The sequence below is a fragment of the Ailuropoda melanoleuca genome, chromosome 10 (genome assembly GCF_002007445.2).
Source record: "Ailuropoda melanoleuca isolate Jingjing chromosome 10, ASM200744v2, whole genome shotgun sequence".
In the NCBI taxonomy this organism is placed as follows: Eukaryota; Metazoa; Chordata; class Mammalia; order Carnivora; family Ursidae; genus Ailuropoda; species Ailuropoda melanoleuca.
The window spans coordinates 3,464,740-3,486,334 of record NC_048227.1 but is presented as its reverse complement, the minus strand read 5'-3'; the positions used below and the strand labels follow the sequence as shown (position 1 = coordinate 3,486,334).

Genomic DNA, 21,595 nt, shown 5'->3' with positions numbered 1-21,595 from the left:
TCAAACATCAGAACTTTGATGGTCTTAGAGATATTCCAAAACTGGTTCAGGATATTAAACGCCTTAGCCAGAATTTTTAATTGCATGGTTTACAAAGCCTTAATCAGCCAGAAATGGAAGCAAAAATATTTCAATTATTTGACATGTATAATATGAATATCTACTTGATCAATGAAAGTATATGTTTTTATAGGGTGGTAACACCAGCAATCAGGTTCATACATCCTTCTTTGGGTATTGATCCTGCTTTTACTAATTTCTCATGATTTGCCTGACCATACAGTGGCAGACATACTAATCGGAGAGGCAGTTAACAGGCAAGTTTGAGATTTCCTTATTAAATAATCTTATTCCCCAATAAATGTGTGTGTGGTTTTTTTTTTTTTTTTAAAGGTAACACAGTGAGATCTTTTACTGACAAAGGGAAAACCCAGCTCACTATAATAGAAAAAAGGATGGATTTACCCAAGCCCACATTTCACTACTACACCCCTGCCTTCGGCTGCACCTGCTGTCAGAATCCAGAGACCCTATTACACACTCTGGAGACAAGGTCCGCGGCCTTTGTCAGGATGGGGGAGTGAGTGCTTCTGGAACATGCTTTGGGCCAATCCTCTTTAGTTTCATCCTGTCCCCCTTTATTCCACTTCTAGAGCTTCCCCAGATTGCCAGTCCTAAGCCTTTTGGGGACGCTGCAGTTTAAACTAGGTTGACTCTCTCTTTCTCCACTAGAGAGTCGGAATCCACTTTCCTGTACTACTTGCTAGCTTCCAAATTGTTGTTGCTAGTGACTCCTTCCTTATTCTCCCTATCCTATGGCTTTCAGCTTTTTAAAGTATCTTTTGGTATTTTATTGGTTGACATTTTAGTAGGGTTTTGGGAGGGAGCCAAAATTAATGCTCGTGTCTGACCCACCATCTTTAACTGCAAGCCTGTCACCGAATTTAAACTAAGTGTTCAATATCTAAAAAAAAAAAAGTGATTTCCACTTAAAAAAAACACAAAAAAACAAAATCCCCCAAATGTGAATCAGATCTTTTTCTTAACTCCTTTTTCTTTTCTTTGCCCTCTTACCAATAAATTAGTCCTGAAAGGCTTTCCCTTTCCATTATCTTCTTAGTTGATTAGAGGGTTCAGTGGCATTGGTCCACACCCATAAAAAGGAAACCGCATGAACTGCTAAGGCCTGGGAGGCCCCGGGGGCCCCAGCTAGTAAGTTCATCGCCACAGCAGGCCCTTCCCTCAGCTCACAGCATTCCGCCCCAAACTGGATCCTCCTCTGATCTTTCCCCCATAATGGAATCACTGTTCACCCCGAACCCACACCAGAGATTTGGGAGTAACCTTAACTTCCCTGCACCACCCACATCCTACGGGTCACACCAAGTCCCGATGGCTGACCAGTCTGCTCTCCACGGGCCACTGCTGTTGGACAATACCCTCCTGGATGATGTCCTGCCCTCCTGCAACACACCCTCTACCCAGCAGGCAGAATGACCTAAAACTTTAAGGTTGAAGGATCCTTAAAACCCATCCACAATCAAGCCTCTCAATTTACTGATGAGGAGAAAGTGGAGAGAAGGGACTTTCCCACAATAATATCTGTAACCTAGAAGAATCTCAGTTAAACAAGCATCTCCCTAACTTTTCTGAACACTAACAACATCAATGCTACAAACAGAAGACTTGGAAAATCAAGTCCCTTTCTTCCGTCTACCCCTTTTGGAGATGTAGTTTAAAACAGACATTGCCACATCACGGGCTTCCCACAAGCTGAGTGGCATCTGGTGAAGGACTTTGGTCCTTGATATTTTCATTTAAGCGATACTCTGCCACTTATTAGTTTGTTAACTTCAATTTCAAAAAGTCAACAACTCCTCCAAAATAAACCTTCCAAACTGTTACTTTCAGAAACTAGGATTGGAACTAACCAGTCAATAGGTGACTGAGATCAGCTGTTCCTGGTGCCTCTTCCACTGCTCTAGGTTTAAAAACACACACACACACACACACACACGCACACACACATAATCAAACACATGGTAGACAACAAAAGTTATACTTTCAGGTCAAGAATCCTAGAAAAATGAGCACAATATTTGAAACCACATTGTCAGGACAAAAAGGAAGGACAGATATAGCTTGCTATGCAAGGAATACTCTTTGTTAAGCATTCCTGTGTAACACACGTATTCTATTAAGTGAAATGGCTTCCAGACTTCCTCACTCAATATGGTGAGTGTGGATCCCAGACCAATAACCTTTGTCTTGTGAAAGACTGTGTTCCTCTATAATGATAGTTTCTGGAGACGGTAAGGGAGGCAAAGGCGTAAATTGTGCAGCCTTTCTTCAGGAACTCGTGTATTTCTTTAGGACAAATTACAGTCATTTTAATTGATAAACTTCTAGTAGAATCCTAACTCACTATTTCTTAACAATTTATGTTCATACTAGATCAAGGTCTCTGGCAAGTCCAAATTATGACGTAAAAATTTCTTGAACTTCAGGACCCATGAGGAGTGGGGAAGCACATGATTTCCAAGTGTGAAAAGGTCTAATTTCAAGCCAGATGAATATATTCTATTATATATGGGATTTGGTAGCCCATTTGAAATAAGAGCAAAAGAGAACACATTCTCATATTTTATTTCCTTTCAACATAAACAATGGGTAGTGAAAAACTGAAGAAAAAAAAAGGAGAAACTGTTTTGGAACTTCTCTAATTTATAGGAGACATAAAAACAACCACAAAGCTACCATTTCTTACCCATCTCAAAATACTAAGGGCTTAAGAACCAAATCACAGATGGTTTGAAATGCTCTATTCGCTTCTTGGATGGATATAATCTAGTCTATCCCAATTACAACCACGTGCAACAGGTTGTCCAAGATGTTTCTGTTGTACTGGCTTTTGGTCACACAGTATGCTTATGTATGTGGTAGCTTTTATCTTTAAAGACTGCTACAGTAGGATTTCTAAATTCACTGTCCTCAAAATCCTAGCTTTCAGGTAGAAAAGAGTGTGGCAGGGTGGGAAGATCACTGGAAGCGCTGTCAGTCCCGTGCCCACTCCACTACTGGCCAACTGGAAGATCCAGGTGCAGCTCTAGACCTTCGTGAACTTCAGGTCCCTCATCTGGAGTTGGAGCAGGAGATGGGCTACCTTCCCACCCTCCCTGCGGTCCACCTGCCGCACCATCTGCACTAACCTCACAATTCTGGGGAGGTGCTGCTCAGCACCTTCTGCCTGCCGTCCCACAATTAACTTTCATTAAAAAAAAATCTTTCCCCCCTACTTTTCTCATCCCATTCAGCCAGTAACAACTCAACCAACTACTACTATGAAGCCAATGACCCATTCCTCCTCACTTACATCACTTCCTCTTACTCACTTCCCAAGATGGCTCTCCTCCCTTCCAGTTCCACAACTCCTTCCTTTTCCAGAAACTTCACCTATTAACTATCCTCACAGGTCACCCAGACGGCCTCTGAAGAATCAGCTTCAAACCACATGAGTTTGGACAAACAGCGTTCCAAATCCATGGGTGGGCATCAGTGGCCTCTCTTCCCCTAAGGATGGCCCCAGATTCCTCAGGTCTCTCTTGGCTCAGTTTCTCCCCGGATCAGAGGCCAGGATTATTGCTAAATCTGTTTCTTGCTCCGGCAGGACATCAAAGTTACCTAAAAAAAGAACAGCGAAACAAGAAGAAAAGGAAAGCAAGAAGGGAAAGAGGCCCGAAGATGATGAGGAGACTAGAAGGACCTGAAGAGAGGAAGGAGTGGAGGAAGAGGGCTGAGAAGGAGAGGTGGGAGAGAAGGAAGAAACGCGCTCTCACCGCTCCGGAAGCGGCTGAAACAACAGGTCAAGGCACAAAGTTCTGCCCCAACTTTGTGAGAAGGGAGGTCCCAAAAGGTAAAGCAACCCTTCGGTGGGTGGGTGAAACACCTTCCTATCTCCATCACCTTCCCCGCCCAGAGATTCCCAGCTCCAGTGCAGCGCAGCGCCCGGAGGGTCTAAGAGGAGAGCGCCCCCCGCTCCAAGCTCCGGGCCCGCCCCCCGGGGGCGCCCCCGCGCCCCGGCCTCCACCCCGAACCTCCAGGCCCGACCTCGGGCTCGGGCCCGGCCCCGGCCCCGGCCTCAGCCTCCCACCAGGCCCAGCCCCGGCCCCAGGCTCCCGCCCGCCCCGGCCACAGGCCTCGGACCCCGGACCCCGAATCCCCGATCCGCGCTCAGCCTTACGTGTTGTCCTGGTTGAAGTTGGCGAAGAGCAGCTGGCCGGCGCCGGCCTCGCCACTCTGACTCGCCAGGTTCATGGTGGGCGCGCGGCGGGCGGGCCCGGCTGGGGGATCGCGCGCGGGAGGGCGTGCCGGGTGCGCTTAGGGTCAGCGCCGGGCCCCGCTCGCCGCCTCGGAGGCCGCAGCTGGCTGCCCGGGGATCAACCGCCGCCTCATCCCTTGCCCGCTCTTGTTTATGCTCGGGAGCCGGGGCACTCTGCGCGCCTGCGCGGCCCCGCCTCCTCGGCTCACGGCCTCCCCAAGGCGCAGGCGTATTGCGGAGGTCCCGCCCCTTCACCTCTGGCCCGCCCCTGGGGCTCTGGTCGAACACGCGCACGCGTGGGGACGCGCGGGGGCGCGCCAGCAAGGGCTTCCCGGCGGACCGAGGGCGGCGCATGCGCATAGAGAAGAGTAGGTGCCTCGTACGCTCCATAATTTTATCAATATTAAAAGGGCCCGCCGTGGGCCAGTCGTTGCGCTAGATAGCATCTTATTTGATTTTTATAGCAACCCTACTTAGAGAATATTGCATTCCCATTTTACAGATTTGAAAACTGAGTCTCAGATATACTAACCTATTTACCGAATGTTGGGTCTGAGAACTGAAACCCCTTTCTTTCCCCAAGGCCCACGAGGAGTCGTTCACCTTATATTTATTCATACAGTCAATAATCTTTAGGAAGTACCTTCCATGTGAACTAAATAAGCCTCCTTTCTCTTAGAGAAGTTACCGTGGGGGAGATACTCAAACACAATTACAAGTCGGGCTACAAAAGAGCACATAATGAGGTCACTCAACCTAGACTTAAGGGACAGGGACTATGCAGTCAGAGAAGGCTTCCTGGAGGAAGGGAGACCTGAAATTTGAATAGTAGGTAACCAACACGAGGAGATGGAAGCATTCTGTATCGCAAAGATCCACAGATGGGAGTGTGTCCCGGGAACACTGGGCTCAGTGTGTCTGAGCTCAGAGTGGACGGTGAACACGAAACAGATTTGACTTGTGAAATCGGAGGTGGCTGAATCAAGCTGGATGTTGTTCAGCTACATTAAGCAAGAGACTGAACATTATCCTGAGAACAATGGGCTGCCATTGAAAATACTTAGGCAGGAGAGTGGCACGATCAAATTTGTGGGTAGGGAAGTAAATTCTAGCCACAGAATCAAGAGTGCATTGAAAATCGTTGAGGAAAGAAAGGTCTTTTCTATTAAAGGTGCTGACTCTCCTACCTCACACCAAACTCAAAAACTAGTTTGAGGGGCGCCTGGGTGGCTCAGTCGTTAAGCGTCTGCCTTCGGCTCAGGGCGTGATCCCGGCGTTCTAGGATCAAGACCCACATCAGGCTCCTCTGCGGGGAGCCTGCTTCTTCCTCTCCCACTCCCCCTGCTTGTCTCTCTCTCGCTGGCTGTCGCTCTCACTGGCTGTCTCTGTGTCAAATAAATAAATAAAATCTTTAAAAAAAAAACTAGTTTGAGATGGATTGTAGATATAAATGTGAAAGGTAAAACAATAAGCCTTCTAGAAGAAAACATAGGAGAATGCCTTCATGACTTCGGGGTAAATAAAGTATTCTAAACAAGTACTTTAAAAAGTACTAAGCACAACATAAAACATTAATCTTCATCAAAATTAAGGACAGCTGCTCATCAGGAGACCATCAAGGAACGTAGAGAAGGCAAGCTTCAGAATGGGCCACATAGACTTTCAATACATGTATTTGCAATACGTTTTTTTGACAAAGCACTTCTTTCCAGAATGTTCAAAGAATTTCTACAAATCAATAAGGGAGATACCAACTCATTTTTTTACTGGGCAAAATACTTGAGCGCAGGCACTTCACGAAACAGCAAAACGGCTAATGAGCACCTAAGAAGGTGATCATCGTTAATATTCATCAAGAAAATGCAAATTAAAAGCAAATGAGAGACTTCAAGCATCTACCTGTTAAAATCAAATAGAAACAGAGACTGGACTAGGGCACCGGAGTGGCTCAGTTGGTTAAGCGTTTGTCTTCCACTCAGGTCATGATCTCAGGGTCCTGCTCATTGGGGAGCCTGCTTCTCCCTCTCCCCCTCCCGCCTGCTCATTCTCTCTCTCTCTCAAATAAATAAAATCTTTAAAAAAAAAAAGACAAAAAAACAGAGACCAGACTTGAAAATACTCTGAGTAGACAAAACCAGTTTAGTCAGACAAGCAAAGCCTAATTTAGCTAATTTTGCAAGACAAGCAAGGCGAACTCGACCTGGGTCACTTCTTGCTGGTGCCTCTGAAAATCATAAGCGAAACAAAGTAGTTCCCCAAAATTGATATGAGGTAACTGCTAACCAATCCCCTTGCATTTAAGAAAAATTCTAATATCGTAACCAATCACTGTAAAGAGTGAATAGGCACTGTCGGAGCTGCCGTATGATGATTACCTCCGAGTCTCCAAGTTTGCGTTTGAGTGCCCTTTGTTTGCAAACCGTCTCTTTGGTGTGTACACAATAAACTTTATCTAATGACCACTTCAGTGATTTGTTGATTTTTGTTTTTTATTCTGAACTTTTGACATCCTCTACGGGCTAAAGTTAAGATAATTGACAATACAAAGTGTAGACAATGACTGTGAGCAACTGGAACTTTCATACACTGAGGGTACAAGTCTAAATTCTTGGGATCAGGGCGCCTGACTGGCTCAGTCAGTAGGGCGTGCAACCTTGGATCTCAGGGTTCTGAGTTTGAGCCCCACGTTGGGTGTAGAGATTACAGGTTACTTAAATATAAAATCTTTTAAAAAAATAAATTGTGAGAATCACTTTGGAAAACTGTTTTGACAGTATTTACTCCAGTGAAACATACATATTCCCTATGACTCGGCCATTTCACTTCTAGGTATATCCTCAATAGTAATTCGTGCATATCTTCCCCCAAAGACAGGTATAGGAACACTCCTAGCTGCTTTTTCATAATAATTCCAAACAGGAAATAACCCAAATGTTCATCTACAACGGAATGAATCATCAAATTGTGGTACATAATGCAGAAGAATACTACAGAGCAATGAAAGGCCATACACACGTGAATGAATCTCACAGACAAACTGTGGAGTGAAAGGGGCCAGGTACAAAGGAACATAAGACTGTATGAGTCCATCTGTACCAAGTCAAAAATAGGCAGAGTCGTGGTTCCCACTGGTGGGGGATTATTTGGGAGGGGGCAGGAGGGAGCCAGCCGGGGTGTGGGAACTGTCCCGTGTCCTGATGTTAGTGGTTGGCTATATGGGCAAATATGTAAATGTACAAATATACATATGTGGATGCCCATAGAGCCCATCTCCAATCACTGAAGTCAAGGTGTAGCGCAGGAACCATGTCTTGAGCGGTTCTGTCTTTATATCAGTTGGCACAGTTTCCTGTGGGCCATTATTTTTGGACAAGGGCACGTAAAGAGGTGTCTGAATAAATCCCCTGGGTTCTAGACACAGTCCTTGGCTTCGTTTTGAAAAGTCACCCAATTTCCCATTGCTCCTCAGAATTTTTTATTTCATCCAGGATAATAACTCCTTTTCTCTACATTAGTTCAGCCAATGTAGATCTCCAAATGGCGGAGTTGGGGGCGGGTGGTGTTGGGTAGACTCCGTTTCCAATTTACCAGAACCGTGACTCTGTTCCCTGGAGTGATAGGAGTCCTGTTGGTACTAGAATTTCAAAACCCAGTGGACGCAGGGCTGTGTGGTTGGAAACAAATTGTTCAGTGGATTATTCGCTGTAATCTGCCAGGAAACACTACCACCTCTACCCCCAGTTGATGGCATGTCCTGAATATTGTAGAATGACATCTCGACCTCACGGGGTGGGGCCTCTTAGCTGGCGCCACAGCTAACCCTTCAGGAGGCCACTCTACCATCTATGTGGGTAATAGGATACGTGATAAGAATGGTGAATTCCGAGGGCGTGAGCCCATTGTCAAGCTTCCTTCCCCTTAATGTAATTTCTTTGTCAGAAGACATATGGTATGAACACCTGGATAACCCTTTTAAAAATGGTAACCTCCATAGCGTCTGCCTTTGGCTCAGGTCATGATCTCAGCGTCCTGCTCAGCGGGGAGTCTGGTTCTCCTTCTGCCCCTCCCCTCCGCCACCCCCCCATCTCTCTCTCCTCTCTCAAATGAATACATAAAATCTTTTTTTAAAAAAATGGTAACCTCCACACTTTCTCACATTCTCTATCCCTTTCCTTCCTTTATATTTCTGTATAGGACTTGTCACTTTCCAGGGGACCACAAAACGCTCCCTCCTGACTAGAACATAATCCTCCAGGAAGGGAGGATTTCTGTTTGTCTTGTCTCTGTGCTGTGATTACCTAGAGTAGTGGGAACTTCGTGCCTGACGAGCTAAACTCTGGCCTCCATTCCTGGTGGCCAGAATGGGCTGGAGCTGAGGGCTGCTGCCCACTCACCCTGTTTTTGTCCCACTGCTCTACTATCTGGGTGGCACTGGGAACCACAGGCGAGTGCCGCTGGGGAGTGGGCTGGAGTTGCTTGCGCCTGAGAGCTTGACCTGTGTGTGACTCAGAAACGCACCCTCACCCTCGTGTCCCAGCTCACCTGGGGATGGCATGAGCTGACATTCCTGATGGCAGGCAGAGTAGGAAAGATGCTCAGGACCTTCCATCATCCATTCAGGAGTCCTCCAGCTAACCAGCCTGATGCCAATCCCATGAAGAAGAGCTTCCCTTCCTCCTTTCAACCATAGAGCAGAATCATCATCTGCTGGTGCTTAAAACATTCCTCAAGTATTCTTCTTATGTGCCACGTTCAGAGATGAGCAATCCTCCTCCAGGCGAGTTTCTAAATAAACCCGTGGGTTGAACATCTGGCAGAGAGGAGGGAAGCTAAGGGCAGAGTGAAAGGGTGATGGCGTGCACCTTACAGGAGGTGAGGCAGTGGGAGGGAGGTCAGGACAAGCACAACACTGAAATTGGACAGGCATACCGGGGTTCACATCCGGGTTCAGGTTCTCTTGAGCTATGCTATGGCGCCTTAAGCAAGTCACGTGACCTCTCCAGCACCTGTTTCCTCAACAATAACAAGGGCTAACCTAATTTGCTTCTGGAGAGTGCTATGGAGATTGGATAGATGGGAGCAAGCCCTTCCAGACGAGCGGAGCAACAGTCTCTGAAGACCATTCCTCCATGAAAGCCGAGAGAACGCTGACAAAAATGATCAAAATCAACTTCTTAGGAAAACTCTGGAAATGAACCAAAGGCTTGCAACATTCTAAGAAGAATTTATGCAAGCAAAACAGCAGAATCTCTGTAAGAGCAACGAGATCTGTGGCATTTTAGTTTTCCCTAATTCTACCTCTCCCTCCAAGCTCCATGGTAGCCTTGAAAATCAGCAGCCTCGTGATGGTGACAGGTGTAAAAACAAGCAGCCCAGTAGTCACTGGAAGGGGCGGAAAAGGCTTGGAGCCCCCCCCCCCAAAAGCCCCATCGCCAGAGAGTGGTCACCATTTGACCTGCCTCGTACAGTTTTTGGTGAAAAGCTCCATTTTCAAAGCGTGTCTTTATTTGATCCAAGAGTTTGCTAGCTTGTCATGTGCATGAAGTTCCCTCCTACTTATTCCTCGTTGGTTGCGTTTTATCATGAGATGTGGCTGGATTTTGTCAAAAGCATTTCTGCATCTATAGGACGATCACGTTTGTAATGTGTTTATTTGTTGGGTGACTTGGTCAGACTGATTCTGAGAAGTCAGTCTCATCCCCCGCGCTCCCCAATCCCACCCTGCCCAATCTCTGATACCCCTGCTCAGATTTTTTTCCTCTTCTTTCTGCCTCTTAACCTGCCTACCTAGGGTCATCCCTGGTTCAGCATAAGCCAGTGATGGGTCAAAGGTTGTGCACAAGCCCCTCAGCCAGTTCGATTTTTGTCTCTTACTGTGTGTGTACGGCATAGAAGCTGCTATCATGATTCAGAGAGTTTACTTGTTTCCGCCTCATGTTCAGCCAGAAGCTCGTAGCTCAGTGCTCTTTCTGTGGTTTCCCCTGAGAGGGTGTAGCCCTGGGCATGTGCACCGTCTGCCAGATGGCCAGGGTTGACTGGGATATCCTGTGAAACCCTGGCTTGCTAGGAGCCAGCACCGAGCAGCAGGAGCTAACTGTTCAGTAAATGTAGGTCCAAAGTTCTGGTAAGCTCCTTGTGCCAATGAGGTTTCCACCTGTCTTGACACAGCTGGGTGCGGCATGGGGAATGCCTTCAAGTTTACCCCGTTGATGGCTGCTCTGAAGGCTCTGGAGTGGGGACATTCTTCCTGGCTTCCAGAGCTGTGCAGGATCCCAGGAGGGCTGTGGGAATCTGCCAGATTTCCCTTCAGGCTTGGAGTTTTCAACTCTGGGTTCTGCATGAAGTCAGTCCTCTCTGGTACAGCCGCTGATCTCCTCATCCCGGATCATGCCACTTCCTCTGAGCGGGACCCTGGGCCTCTTCACCTGAGCTGGGGTGGAGACCAGATTTTCTGATGATTGTTTTTGGATACAGTCACTAGCTGAATTGCTGCTTTGCCAGGGGAGGGCTTGAGAGTCCTTTCCTCCAACATAATGAATGTTCCACCTCCACACCTTGCATTTTCACTTAACAATATACCCCGGGGACATTTCCAGGCCCTTGGGATCGAGCACATTCTTTTCTGCCTGTTGCTCGGGGTTCTACTGAAGAGCTGTTCTCCCATATTTAAAACAGCCTTGCTCAGTGGGTGGATATCTAGAATGTCCCCACTTTTTCACTGTTCCAGGCAACATGGTGCCTTCTCTCTCACCATCACAGTGTTTATCACCAGGTTTATGCCTTCTGTCTAGACCCCGCCCCTGAGTTCCAGAATGTTAGAGCCAACTCTTCCCTTGCAGGTTCCCTCAGGAGATTGCTCCCTTCCAAGACTTCACCACCCTGGTGGGTGGCCCTTTGTCTCTCTCACACCTGTGGGAACGAGCTAGTCAGTGTTTCTATAGACAGTGAGTCGGCTACCCTCACTTGTGTTTGACGGACTCCAAGGCAGGCAGGAGGGCGGGAGAATTTGACAGTGACAGAGGGAAGGCTCTGGTGGCCCAGTTGGAGACCGTCTCGCTATGTGACTGGTTAGGGGAGCATATTTGGTTTTCTCTGCTTCGTCCTAAGTTGGAAGTGGGGTCAGAAATGAAGGAGGCTGTCGGTTATGATCGAGTCTGGCATTTGGGGGCCAATGGTGATTTGGGAGGCTGTCTGACATCCTGGACTGGTTGCCGCAAGTGGTTTAGGTCAGAGTTCGGTCCCCGTGGGTGGACTGGCCACTGTTCATCTATATGTTCAGTCTCCCACATCCTCAATAAACAGTGTCGATCCTACCTCCAAAATATAGTTAGAAAGCAACTATCCCCGTCCATGTCTGAGGCACCGTCATCTCTGACCTTGCGGTGAGAAAAGGCTTCCTTCTGGTTTTCCACACTTCTGCCCTCGACCCCTTTCAACCCATCAGGAGCATTGCTCAGAGGAATCCTAGAAGGCAACGGGATCATGGACACCCTCTCAACCCCAATTCCCAAGAAAATCCCATTTTCTCACCATGGTCTACAAGCACCTGTTTTGCAAAAGCTCTGCTCACCTCTCGCATCTCATCTAGGACCCCCTTCCCTCTACCCCCACTCCCAGCCCTGTCCTGCTTCTTCCTATCTCTCTTCTCTCTTCCCCACCTTGAAGACGTTCCCTTTGCCTACAACCTGCCCCCACCCCAACCTCCCATCTTTCAAAAACAGAACCCCTGGGGACTGAGGCTGACCAACATCCCTGACCTTCCTGTCAGCCAAGTCCCCACCCAGCTGTCTTTTCTCTTCCCCTTTTAGCATTTAAAAAGGAAAACAAAACAAAACACCACTATGGATGGTTTCACACATACTAGAAACAGAGAGAAAAGCACAATGAATTTCCTTACATCCACTACCCAGCTTCAACAATGGCCTAAATTTTGCTATTTGGGTTTCAGTTATACTCCTTGACATCTGTTAGGAATATTTGAGAAGGAAGTCCCCGATATCACTTCATTTCACCCGTATGTATTTCAGGATACGTGTTAGAACACGCCCCCCCCCCTTTCTTAACATGGCAGCAATGCCATCGTCCCACCTCACAGAATGAGCAATCATCCCTTTGTATCTGCTATATGGTCGGGAACCCGTTTCCTGATTGTCCCTTAGACATCTTTTTACCATCGATTCCTCTGAACCAGGATCCCACCTATAGGCTCTACGGGATATTGGACAAGGAGCCTGGAAGTCTCTTTTTTATCAAAATAGTCTCCCCACTCAGTTGTCCCGCAGTCGGCCCCACATTCTGGATTTGGCTGATTACTTCCCCATGGTTTCACTTAACAGGAGGATAATTGAGAATGTTTCTCGTATCTCTTTGATTTAGAGCTAGAGGAAATACATTTTGGCAAGAAGATATCCTCTGTGAGTCCCAGAGCTGGGGTCATTAGGGGCGTTCTAGATATTGACATGTATTGCTGAGAAGGTCCTGGGATGGGACAGTGGGTGAGCAGGCCTGTTCTCACCCCCAGACACTCCCAGATTGAGCTAACTCCCAGACTTGTCATTTTTAATGCACGATAATGTGATAATTCTGCTTCTGGCCACAAGAGGCCAGCAAGGCCCAGCCATTGGACCCAAGGGGCTCCTCCAAGGCTGGATCCTGGGCTCTGCTCTTGGGGGGCCTGGGATCAGGGGTGTCCAGTAATCGGCAGGTGGGCGAGTAGGGCAGACTGGACAGGGGTGGACGAGGGACGGGGCATATCAGAGAGGCCCCGGTGAGAGAAGGGCTGAAGGTCAGAGCTGGTGGTCAATTCAAACACGGAACATTTCTGTGACTAATGTTAGTTAAAGCTTATAATTGTTCATTATAGCAGCAGTTGGGCCTGCGAGCACCGCACACTTGATCTTTACCTCTTCTGCACATACACGCATGGCAGGTACAAAGATATGGCATTTTTAAAAAAATCGCTCTACAGGGATGGCTGGGTGGCTCAGTTGGTTGTCTGTCTTCGGCTCCAGTCATGATCCCAGGGTCCTGGGATCGAGCCCCAAATCGGTCTCCCTGCTCAGCGGGGAATCTGCTTCTCCCTCTAACCTTCTCCGCCTGCTTGTGTGCCCTCTCTCTCTCTAAGTAAATAAATAAAGTCTTAAAAAAAAGATAGAGGAAATTATTAGCAAAGGATCCATTGTTTTAGGCAAGGTTGCCCTTCTAAAGGGAATGGATGGGATCTATTCATAAATCTCCTAGACCTGACCAGGGAGCGTGCTTGCTGACCTGTAACAGGTTATGTTTCTGGGGGTTGAAACTGCAGCTGGATTAGGGTACTAAGCCCTGGTTGACTGACTTGGGGCCTTAACTGAAGTGACACCACTGTGTCCTGTGATTTTCTTTTTAACATTCGATTAAGTTTTGTATTTCTTGTACATATAAAAGCAAAACAAAGTTTTAAAACCTACTTACCACATCACACCTGTTTTTGTGAATATTTTGAAAATGATATTTTCCCCTTGGGGTCCCAGGGAAAAAAATTTTTTTTAAAGATTTTATTTATTTATTTGACAGAGATAGAGACAGCCAGCGAGAGAGGGAACACAAGCAGGGGGAGTGGGAGAGGAAGAAGCAGGCTCATAGCGGAAGAGCCTGATGTGGGGCTCGATCCCAGAACACTGGGATCATGCCCTGAGCCGAGGGCAGACGCTTAACCCGCTGTGCCACCCAGGCGCCCCCAGGGAAAATTTTTAAATAAAAAGCCAGAGGACAATAATCTCCTGTAGGGTAAAGTCACCTCGTCCTCCAGCAAGATGTTTGGTATTCATTCTTCTCATGACAATTCAGGTTATCCTCAAGATATTACCTTCTTGCTTGTTTTTGTTTTAAATCTGACACCCCAGGTCAATGGAGGGCCTGAATTTGAATTTGACTTCAGCCTGTACAGACATCTCTCCAGGTCTAACGTCCTTTGAATGGTGCCCCTGGGCACTTTGCAAATGCAGAGGTAACTTGGAGCCTTTCCACCTCCAGGATTTGGATGGTAACTCCTGGGGATGCAGTGCTGAGATGAGGGGTGTCTGGAAGACAGAGACCAGATGACCCAGGATCTGGCCCCCACGCACCTCCTTCCCACGTCACTTCCTGCTCTCATCTTTGCTGGTTTGGAAGCTCAGGATTTGGATTCTTAAGTCAGGAGCGGAGTAGATGGGAAAAGGGCATTCATTTGGAGGAGGCGGGGGGCTGGGACAGTTCAGAGCAGGGAGGTCCCCGGTCAGAGGAGGCACTCGCCAGGAAAGAAGAGGTGCCGTCCAGGTTGTCAGGCCCTGTGGGGGATTGCCGTGCCCATCTGTCACCCCTTTCCTACAGCTGCACCCAGTGACTGGTAGATGGGAGGCCCCCCTTGCCCCTGCTGTCCACCCCAAGAATAATCCCCTGATCAATTTCCTCGCCTTAATCTCTTCTCAGAGCCCTCCTCTCAGACAAGTCCTGCTCCATTGGGCTCAGGGCCCAGCACACAGTAGGCTGAACAAAGAATGGACAGTCAGAGTCCCAGCTCTGAGTGATGACAGGGGACAGGGGATCCTGGTCAGATAAACTCCCCAGCAGTTGGACAGACATGGTTAAAAAGAAAGCCACAGGTCCCAAAAGGAGTCATTCATGTTAAGAGCCTCACATCAGGAAACCAGGACCTTATATCTAACCTAACCACAGTTTTCTCCCTCTACCCTCACTCCCCGAAAGTAACCCTGAACCCATCAACCTGGAATTTTCTGGTCGGCACTAGGAAATTTACAGATAGACACTTTCCGTTCCTGTTAGGAGGGCAAACTCGTCTAAAATAATTCATTCTTTGCTAACAATGTTCCTTTTCCATTCTCTCTCTGTCTTTAAAAACCTTTCCTTTCCTGCAGCCCAGTGGAGTTTCCCTCTGCCTGCTCGATGGGATGCTGCCTGATTCGTGAATCGATTAATAAAACCAATGACCTCTTTACTAGATTGCATATTTGTTACCCAAAAACATATATCAAATAAAATCTGGAATATATATATTATAAAATCTGAGATATACAAGTATATATAAACTATATGTGAGCGTGTGTGTATATGCATATATACCCACACATATACATATAGGTAGATTGTAGATAAAATATAGATATACTGATGTAGGAAATGTTGCAGTTTGAGAGCAAATGGTCAAGAAAGAATTCTTGAGACATCTTTGGTGCAAAAAGGTGGTTTTATTAAAGCACAGGTACAGGACACGTGGGCAGAAAGAGCTGCGCTGGGGTGGTGAGGAGTGGCCCATTATATGCTTTCAAGTTGAGAGGGGTTAGGGACAGTGTAAGTCTCTAAGGAATTTGGAAGCAACGTTTCCAAGACCTTGAGGGGCTAGCTGTTGTTAGGAAAAGGGTATTTATTCCTGTCTAGTAAAACCCTAGTCATGAGACCCTTCAGATGTATATCGGTGGGCCTCATGCTTGGAGGATGATCGCTAACAAAAATCTTGGGGGAGGGGGTAGAGATAAAGGAAGTTGCCCAAGGAATTTTTGAAAGTTAAAGGAGATTTACAGGATCCTGGAGGTCAGGATAATGTTAAGCTAGGATTGCCTTTTGCCCTTAGCTAAGTATTAACATGGAGGCAGTTAAGTTTCTAGAGGAAGGTCACTGCCTGTCGCAAGGGCTTGTCAATGGGCTCTGAGTTGGAAGGAAATTTGATTTTTTTTTTCTTTTGCCTTTGTTCCCTGCATTAGATCCTATTTGAAGGTATAGGAAGTGACCAAGAGCACCAAGAAACTGGAGAGAACCTTGAAAGGAGAAGAATTTCCAAGTCTGTAGCTGTGTGCCAGTGGACAGCTTCAGTGTGGATATCTGAGCTTTCAGTATGTTCGCTGTCATGTCTCTAGTGGTGCGAGGGGCTGACGGAGGATTTAAAAATGTTTCCTGCCTGTCTGCAGAGTGCACGCCCCTCTAATATCGAGCCCTGTGGTCTTCAGTCATGCAGATAGCTATCTGTTGGGTGGTGTTTGGAGGGGAGCGTGGAGAGTGAGATCTGGGATGGGGAGCCTCACCTCAGTGGGGTAGGGGGACCAGGGACAGACTTACACTCCAGACCCGGGCTGGACTTCAGGGTCACCCAGGTTACCTGTAGAACCATACAGGTACTCAGTGGTTCCCCAACCAACTGAGCCAGGGGCTCTGACAGGGGGGCCCAGGCATCAGGACTGTTGCAAGCTTCCCAAGAAACGCTGAAAGGTGAGCACCCCGGGGCCAAAGTCAGTGAAGCAGTGTTCCCACAGCACCCCTCCACCACAGCACCAATGCGGGGCAACTGGAAAGACAGAAAAAGAGATGGATCGGTGCAAAGCACCTGTCTGGCTCTGTGCTTATCCTTCTTCTTCCCATTTCGCACACCAGGAAAACGTGGCTGGCTGGCTGGTGGCAAAGCCAAGGCCAGAAAAGTTATGTGGGACAGCTGCCTGTTGTCCACTCATTGTCTACTTAGCCGGGGTGGGTGTTTACCTTGAACCCGGCTCTGCCCGTGGTCGTGGTCCCCCCAGGTTAGGAGAAGCTGGGCAGGAAGCTGATCTCACAGCAGAGGACTGAGAAAGGAAAAGGAGCCTCTGCCTGCCAGGAACCGCCCACCCAGGTCAGACCACGCTGCTCTGCGACCCTGGTGACCTGAGACGGAGACTGAGACCAAAACCAGCTCAAAAGCTTGTCTAACCACAGACGAAATTAAGGTCCCTATGCAAAGCACAAAAATACCGAATATCCCTACTGTCCTGGCTGGCACAAATGACCCCATGGATTTGTCAATCACAGCCCCACCCACCCCCTGGCATTTCCCCCTTCTAGAGAAGACTTATTAAGCTATCCCATCAAGAATTAGTCCTGCTTCCTGATAGTATCCAATAAAAAGTACAGCCCCACTTCTGCAAACTGCCCCCAAGCAACTAAGGCAAGTACAAATTTTGCCATGAGTCCTTCCTGACCTCTCCTGGAGGAGAACCCTATGGTTCCCCACGGTGGGCCCTCCAACTTTTTTTTTTTAAAGATTTTATTTATTTATTCGACAGAGATAGAGACAGCCAGCGAGAGAGGGAACACAAGCAGGGGGAGTGGGAGAGGAAGAAGCAGGCTTGTAGCAGAGGAGCCTGATGTGGGGCTCGATTCCATAACGCCAGGATCACACCCTGAGCCGAAGGCAGACGCTTAACTGCTGTGCCACCCAGAGGTGGCGCTCCGACTTCTTGCAACCAATCAATAACCCTCCTTGAATTCTTTGGCTGAAGGGCATTGACAGGGTGATACCGTGGGGCCCTGGGGCTGGTTCAAAGGTGGCACGAAGAGGAGAAGCCATTTCCCTAAAAGTTCTCGCAAAGGAGACCTTTGAACTGGGTCTGGAAGAATAACTAGAGACCTGCCAGGCAAACTGGGGAGGAAAGGCCTTCCAGGTGGAGGGAACAGCATCTGCGTAGTCACAGAGCGCCAGAAAGCCCTACACATCCCGGGGAGTTTGTTTGGATTCATTTACTGGGTGTGGGGGGTGGGCAAGGCTGTTTTATCCTGACTCAATCCTGAAGGCAAGGGGAGCCACTGAAGGATTTTAGGGAGAGGAACTTAATCAGACTTGTGTTTCAGAACGTTGCTCTGGTGGGGAGGGTTTGTGGCCTAGTGAGGCCTGGACAGTGGGGACTTTGTTGCCAGACACTGCTAAGCACATAGTAGATGCCCATGTTGGATCTACTGATTGGGGACGGAAGTCACCAGGGGGTAGGAGGAGAATCAGGTCAGGTCAGTAGGGGGACATTGGGTCCCGGGGACAGATAGCAGAGGGTGGCCTCATGGGACGAGACTGTGATGCGGTCAGGGCTCTAGGGAAGGGGTGAAAAGCATGGGTGGTTTGTGGGGGGCTTTCTCTCTCTCCCTACTTGACAGTCTGCTCCTCCAAAGAGCCAGGAAGACAGCAAGTGCTTAATCAGTGTGCACTCAATAGTGCAGGGCACTCCAGGGACAGACAGATGTGGGTCTGTGTGGCTTGCTATGGGCCTTAGCTTCCCTGAGCATGGCTCTTCGTCTGCAGATAGGAAGGGCACCTCTTACCATGCAGAACTCTAGAAGGGACTGGAGGGGAAGCACATTTCCAGGACGCCTTTGTTTCTTCAGCAATCCTGCAAGGCAGGGGCTGTATTTCCACTTTACAAGTGGGGAAACTGAGCCTCGAGTGGGAAACACCTGGGTTCAGGGCACAAAGCTAGCTGGCAGCAGAGGCGGGCCTTGGGTCCTGGGAAGGCCACCTTCAGAGCTCCCAGCCAGGCCAGCCTGGCCCAAGGGGTGGTATGGAGCGGCCTTCTGGGCAGGGGGTCAGAGGAGGAGCTGCAGAGCCCCAGGGAAGATGAGATGGGTTTTGGCCAGGAGCAATTGCGGGGCTGATCGCTCAGGTGACCGTGAGTGGTCACTGTGGCAGGGGCTGCAGGCTGTATCTGGAGACAAGGGCACGGTGACTCCCCTGAGGGAGTGGTGATGGACAGGCTCGGCGACAAGGCTGGGGGGCCTGAGCCCACACAGCGAGCAGGAGGTGGCCATGGTGAGGTGGGCACAGGTGGACTTCTGCCATGGGGGAGGCGGGGCAGGGGCCAGAGCCGGGGGGCGGGGAACCTGGAAGGCCCCAGGGTCAGGAGCCCAAGGCTTGTCCCGTGGCTGCTGCCTCCCCTTGCGCCCACTCTGTCTCCTTCATGCACAGTCTAACCCTGACTCCCACGCAGGAGTCAGGCCCCCAGTTGCCATAACAACTGGATCCCAGCAGTAAAAATAGTAACTTATTTCTTATTCAACTTTTTTTGCTCTTGGAGAAAAAGAAAATCCATTTCTAGGTTTGTGTTCCCCCTTCAAGGGTCTCCTCTGGGGCCCTGCTGAGCCCACTGCCAAGACCTGCGGACGGTCGACGTCCGGCTGGGGCCGGGAGGAGGCCAGCGGGCCAGCAGCCTGGGGAACTCTGGTCCCACACCTGTGGCTTCCCTCGGCCTCTGGGCAGCTGTGCTCAACGATGATGGAGGCCCCAGGCCTGCCCTGGACTCCCCGGGAAGAGGGGGCCACGGGGAGGTCAGGCCTCTGGGGTTTTCACATTTATAAAGCCAGCAGGGACCTTTTTGGAAATTGAGGTTGAGGGTGGAGGAGGAGCTGTGGCTGGCACCTGGGGACAGGTGTGTCCCAGTGGGGCTGACAATATGGCCTGGGGAGGGGGTTACAACAATGGTGGTGGAGGTCAAGGTCAGGGAAGAAGCCATGAAATGCAGTTTCAGAGCTCAGAGCCTGGGCAGCTGGGCTCCAGGGCAGCTCGTCTGGCTGTGTGACCTTGGGAGGGTCCCCTGGTCCCGCTCAGCCTCTTTCCCTCCTCCATCGAGGGGACAGGAGGTGCTGGTCACTATAGCCATGAGCCTCACCCGTTCTTAACCATGACTCCTGGTAAGAATACATTTTCCATCCCAAGCAGGATGCAAAATGTATACGGACAACTGAAACAAAAGTTTCCTGAACATGACTTATTCTCTCCTGGCACCGTGTACTCTGGACGGAATGTCTTTTCTGTTTCGTTTTCAAAGGCAGCTCACCGCCCACCTGGCTGACTCCCTGATCTTCGAGAACCAAGCTGCCGCCTAGGACTTTCTGTGGTGTTGGAAATGGTCCGACACAGCAGCCACTGGTCACGTGTAGCTGGTGAGTACTTGAAATGTGGCTCATTGTGACCCAAGAGCTGCATTTCAAATTGCATTTCATTTAACGTAGAAATAAACAGACACAGGAGTCTGATGACTTTCACGCTGGGGATCGCAGCTCTCGGAGGTCCAGATAAGCAGTTCAAAACCTGCAGCTCCAAGGAACCTTCCAGCTCTGCCTTCCCAGCCCCTCCTCACAAGGTGGGGCTGGCTGCCCTGCCAGACTCTCTGGCCCACTACATTCTATCCCTCGGCCTTCCACTCATGCCAACCTTGACCTCCAGCTCGCCTGGCCAAAACCCAACTCACATCTTCCCTCACCTCCCTGCTGCTCCTCCTCTGGTTTTCTCCCCTTCCCTCCACACCCCCAAATGTCATCAGTACCTACCCAGCAGGGCCAGCCAGAAGCCCAGGGGTCACCCTTCACTTCTAATCCATCAGCAGGGTCTGGTGGATTTGACCTCATAAACATCCCTAGACCTTTTTTCTGTTCCCCAACCTCCAGCCCCCCCTCCCCTCGACTGTGAATGTGTGTATATGCAACCCTTCTTTTCCCCACCGACACCAGGTGTCTGTCCGTGCCTGTCCTCACCCAGCATTTGGGAGTGCAGAAATGAATTCCATAGGGTCGCTTTGCCCTGGGTGGGATTATTTTCTGGTGTAGTAGGATCTCAAATAAAGCCTTGTTATCTAAAATAGCAGGCAGCTGGGGTTTGGGAACCCAAAGGAAGGGAGGGCAGTGGAAGGAGGTGCTTGCCTTTCAGTTTGGACACCTGTCCTTCCACGTTGAAGGCTGCTCTGCCTCTGGCTGTCCCCAAAGGTGTCATCCGTTCCTGTAGGTAGTTTCCCNTCTGCCTCTGGCTGTCCCCAAAGGTGTCATCCGTTCCTGTAGGTAGTTTCCCACAACCTATATAACCAGGGCCAAGGTCTCCTAAACGAGAGAGCTGGATTTTATAGGAGATCAGAGGGGGGTGGGCAAATCCTGGGTACGCTGCAACCCGACAATAAAACGAGCGTGCCCCTGTCTGGGGGTCGTGAGGGTCCCCAGAGTCACAGCCTCTGGGAATGGAGAGGTTCCTCAGGGACTGCGGCCATTCCCGGGCGGATCCCCTGGGGCCGTCGCGCCTCGCAGGCGCTCCGAGGCCGGAGGCGCTGGCCTTGGGGGAAGCGCCAGCTACAAGTATACTCCCCGGGCCGGTCACGCCGGGGGCCTGAACGGCTGGCGCGCCAGCACTGTCCTCTCTCTTTCCAGCCCAGCCCCGGCCGGGGGGACAGCGGGGGTCCGTCTAACAGGCCGTCACCTCGCTCTGGAACCTACCGGCGGAGGGCACCCCGGGAGAGAAAGAGAAGGGGTCCAATCGGAAGCCCCCATCCCTCCCTATCGCTCCTCCTCCCCCCTAGCGAGGGCAGGAGGGGTCTACGGGGCACGGGAGGGGGCCGAGGCCGCGGGGACTAAGGCGATTGGCCCGGAGCCCCCCCGCCCGCCCCCGCCACCATCTGCTCGGGATTTGGCGTCTGCGTCTCGGGCTCCCGCTCGGCTCGGCTCCCTCTCGGGCTCCCCACGCCCCCCCGC

General features: G+C 49.7%; 1 protein-coding gene and 1 long non-coding RNA gene across 6 annotated transcripts in view; one reads left to right on the top strand and one right to left on the bottom strand.

The window, feature by feature from the left end:
- The window catches only part of WIPI2 (WD repeat domain, phosphoinositide interacting 2), a 40,443-nt gene extending 35,933 nt beyond the window's left edge, over positions 1–4,510 (bottom strand). For 4 of the 5 annotated variants that reach the window (XM_034669752.1, XM_034669754.1, XM_034669753.1 and 1 more), the window contains exon 1: positions 4,241–4,509. In XM_034669752.1, the coding sequence (XP_034525643.1) occupies positions 4,241–4,314 (74 nt within the window). In that variant the 5' untranslated portion in view covers positions 4,315–4,509. Of the gene's footprint in view, positions 1–4,240 lie in introns of all 5 variants that reach the window. The other variant, XM_034669755.1, reaches the window with a different exon arrangement.
- LOC117804115 lies at positions 3,408–5,602 on the top strand. Its single transcript, XR_004628316.1, has 3 exons — positions 3,408–3,545; positions 3,668–3,913; positions 5,490–5,602. It is a non-coding gene; the product is annotated as an uncharacterized LOC117804115 (long non-coding RNA).
- Positions 5,603–21,595: the final 15,993 nt, after the last annotated feature.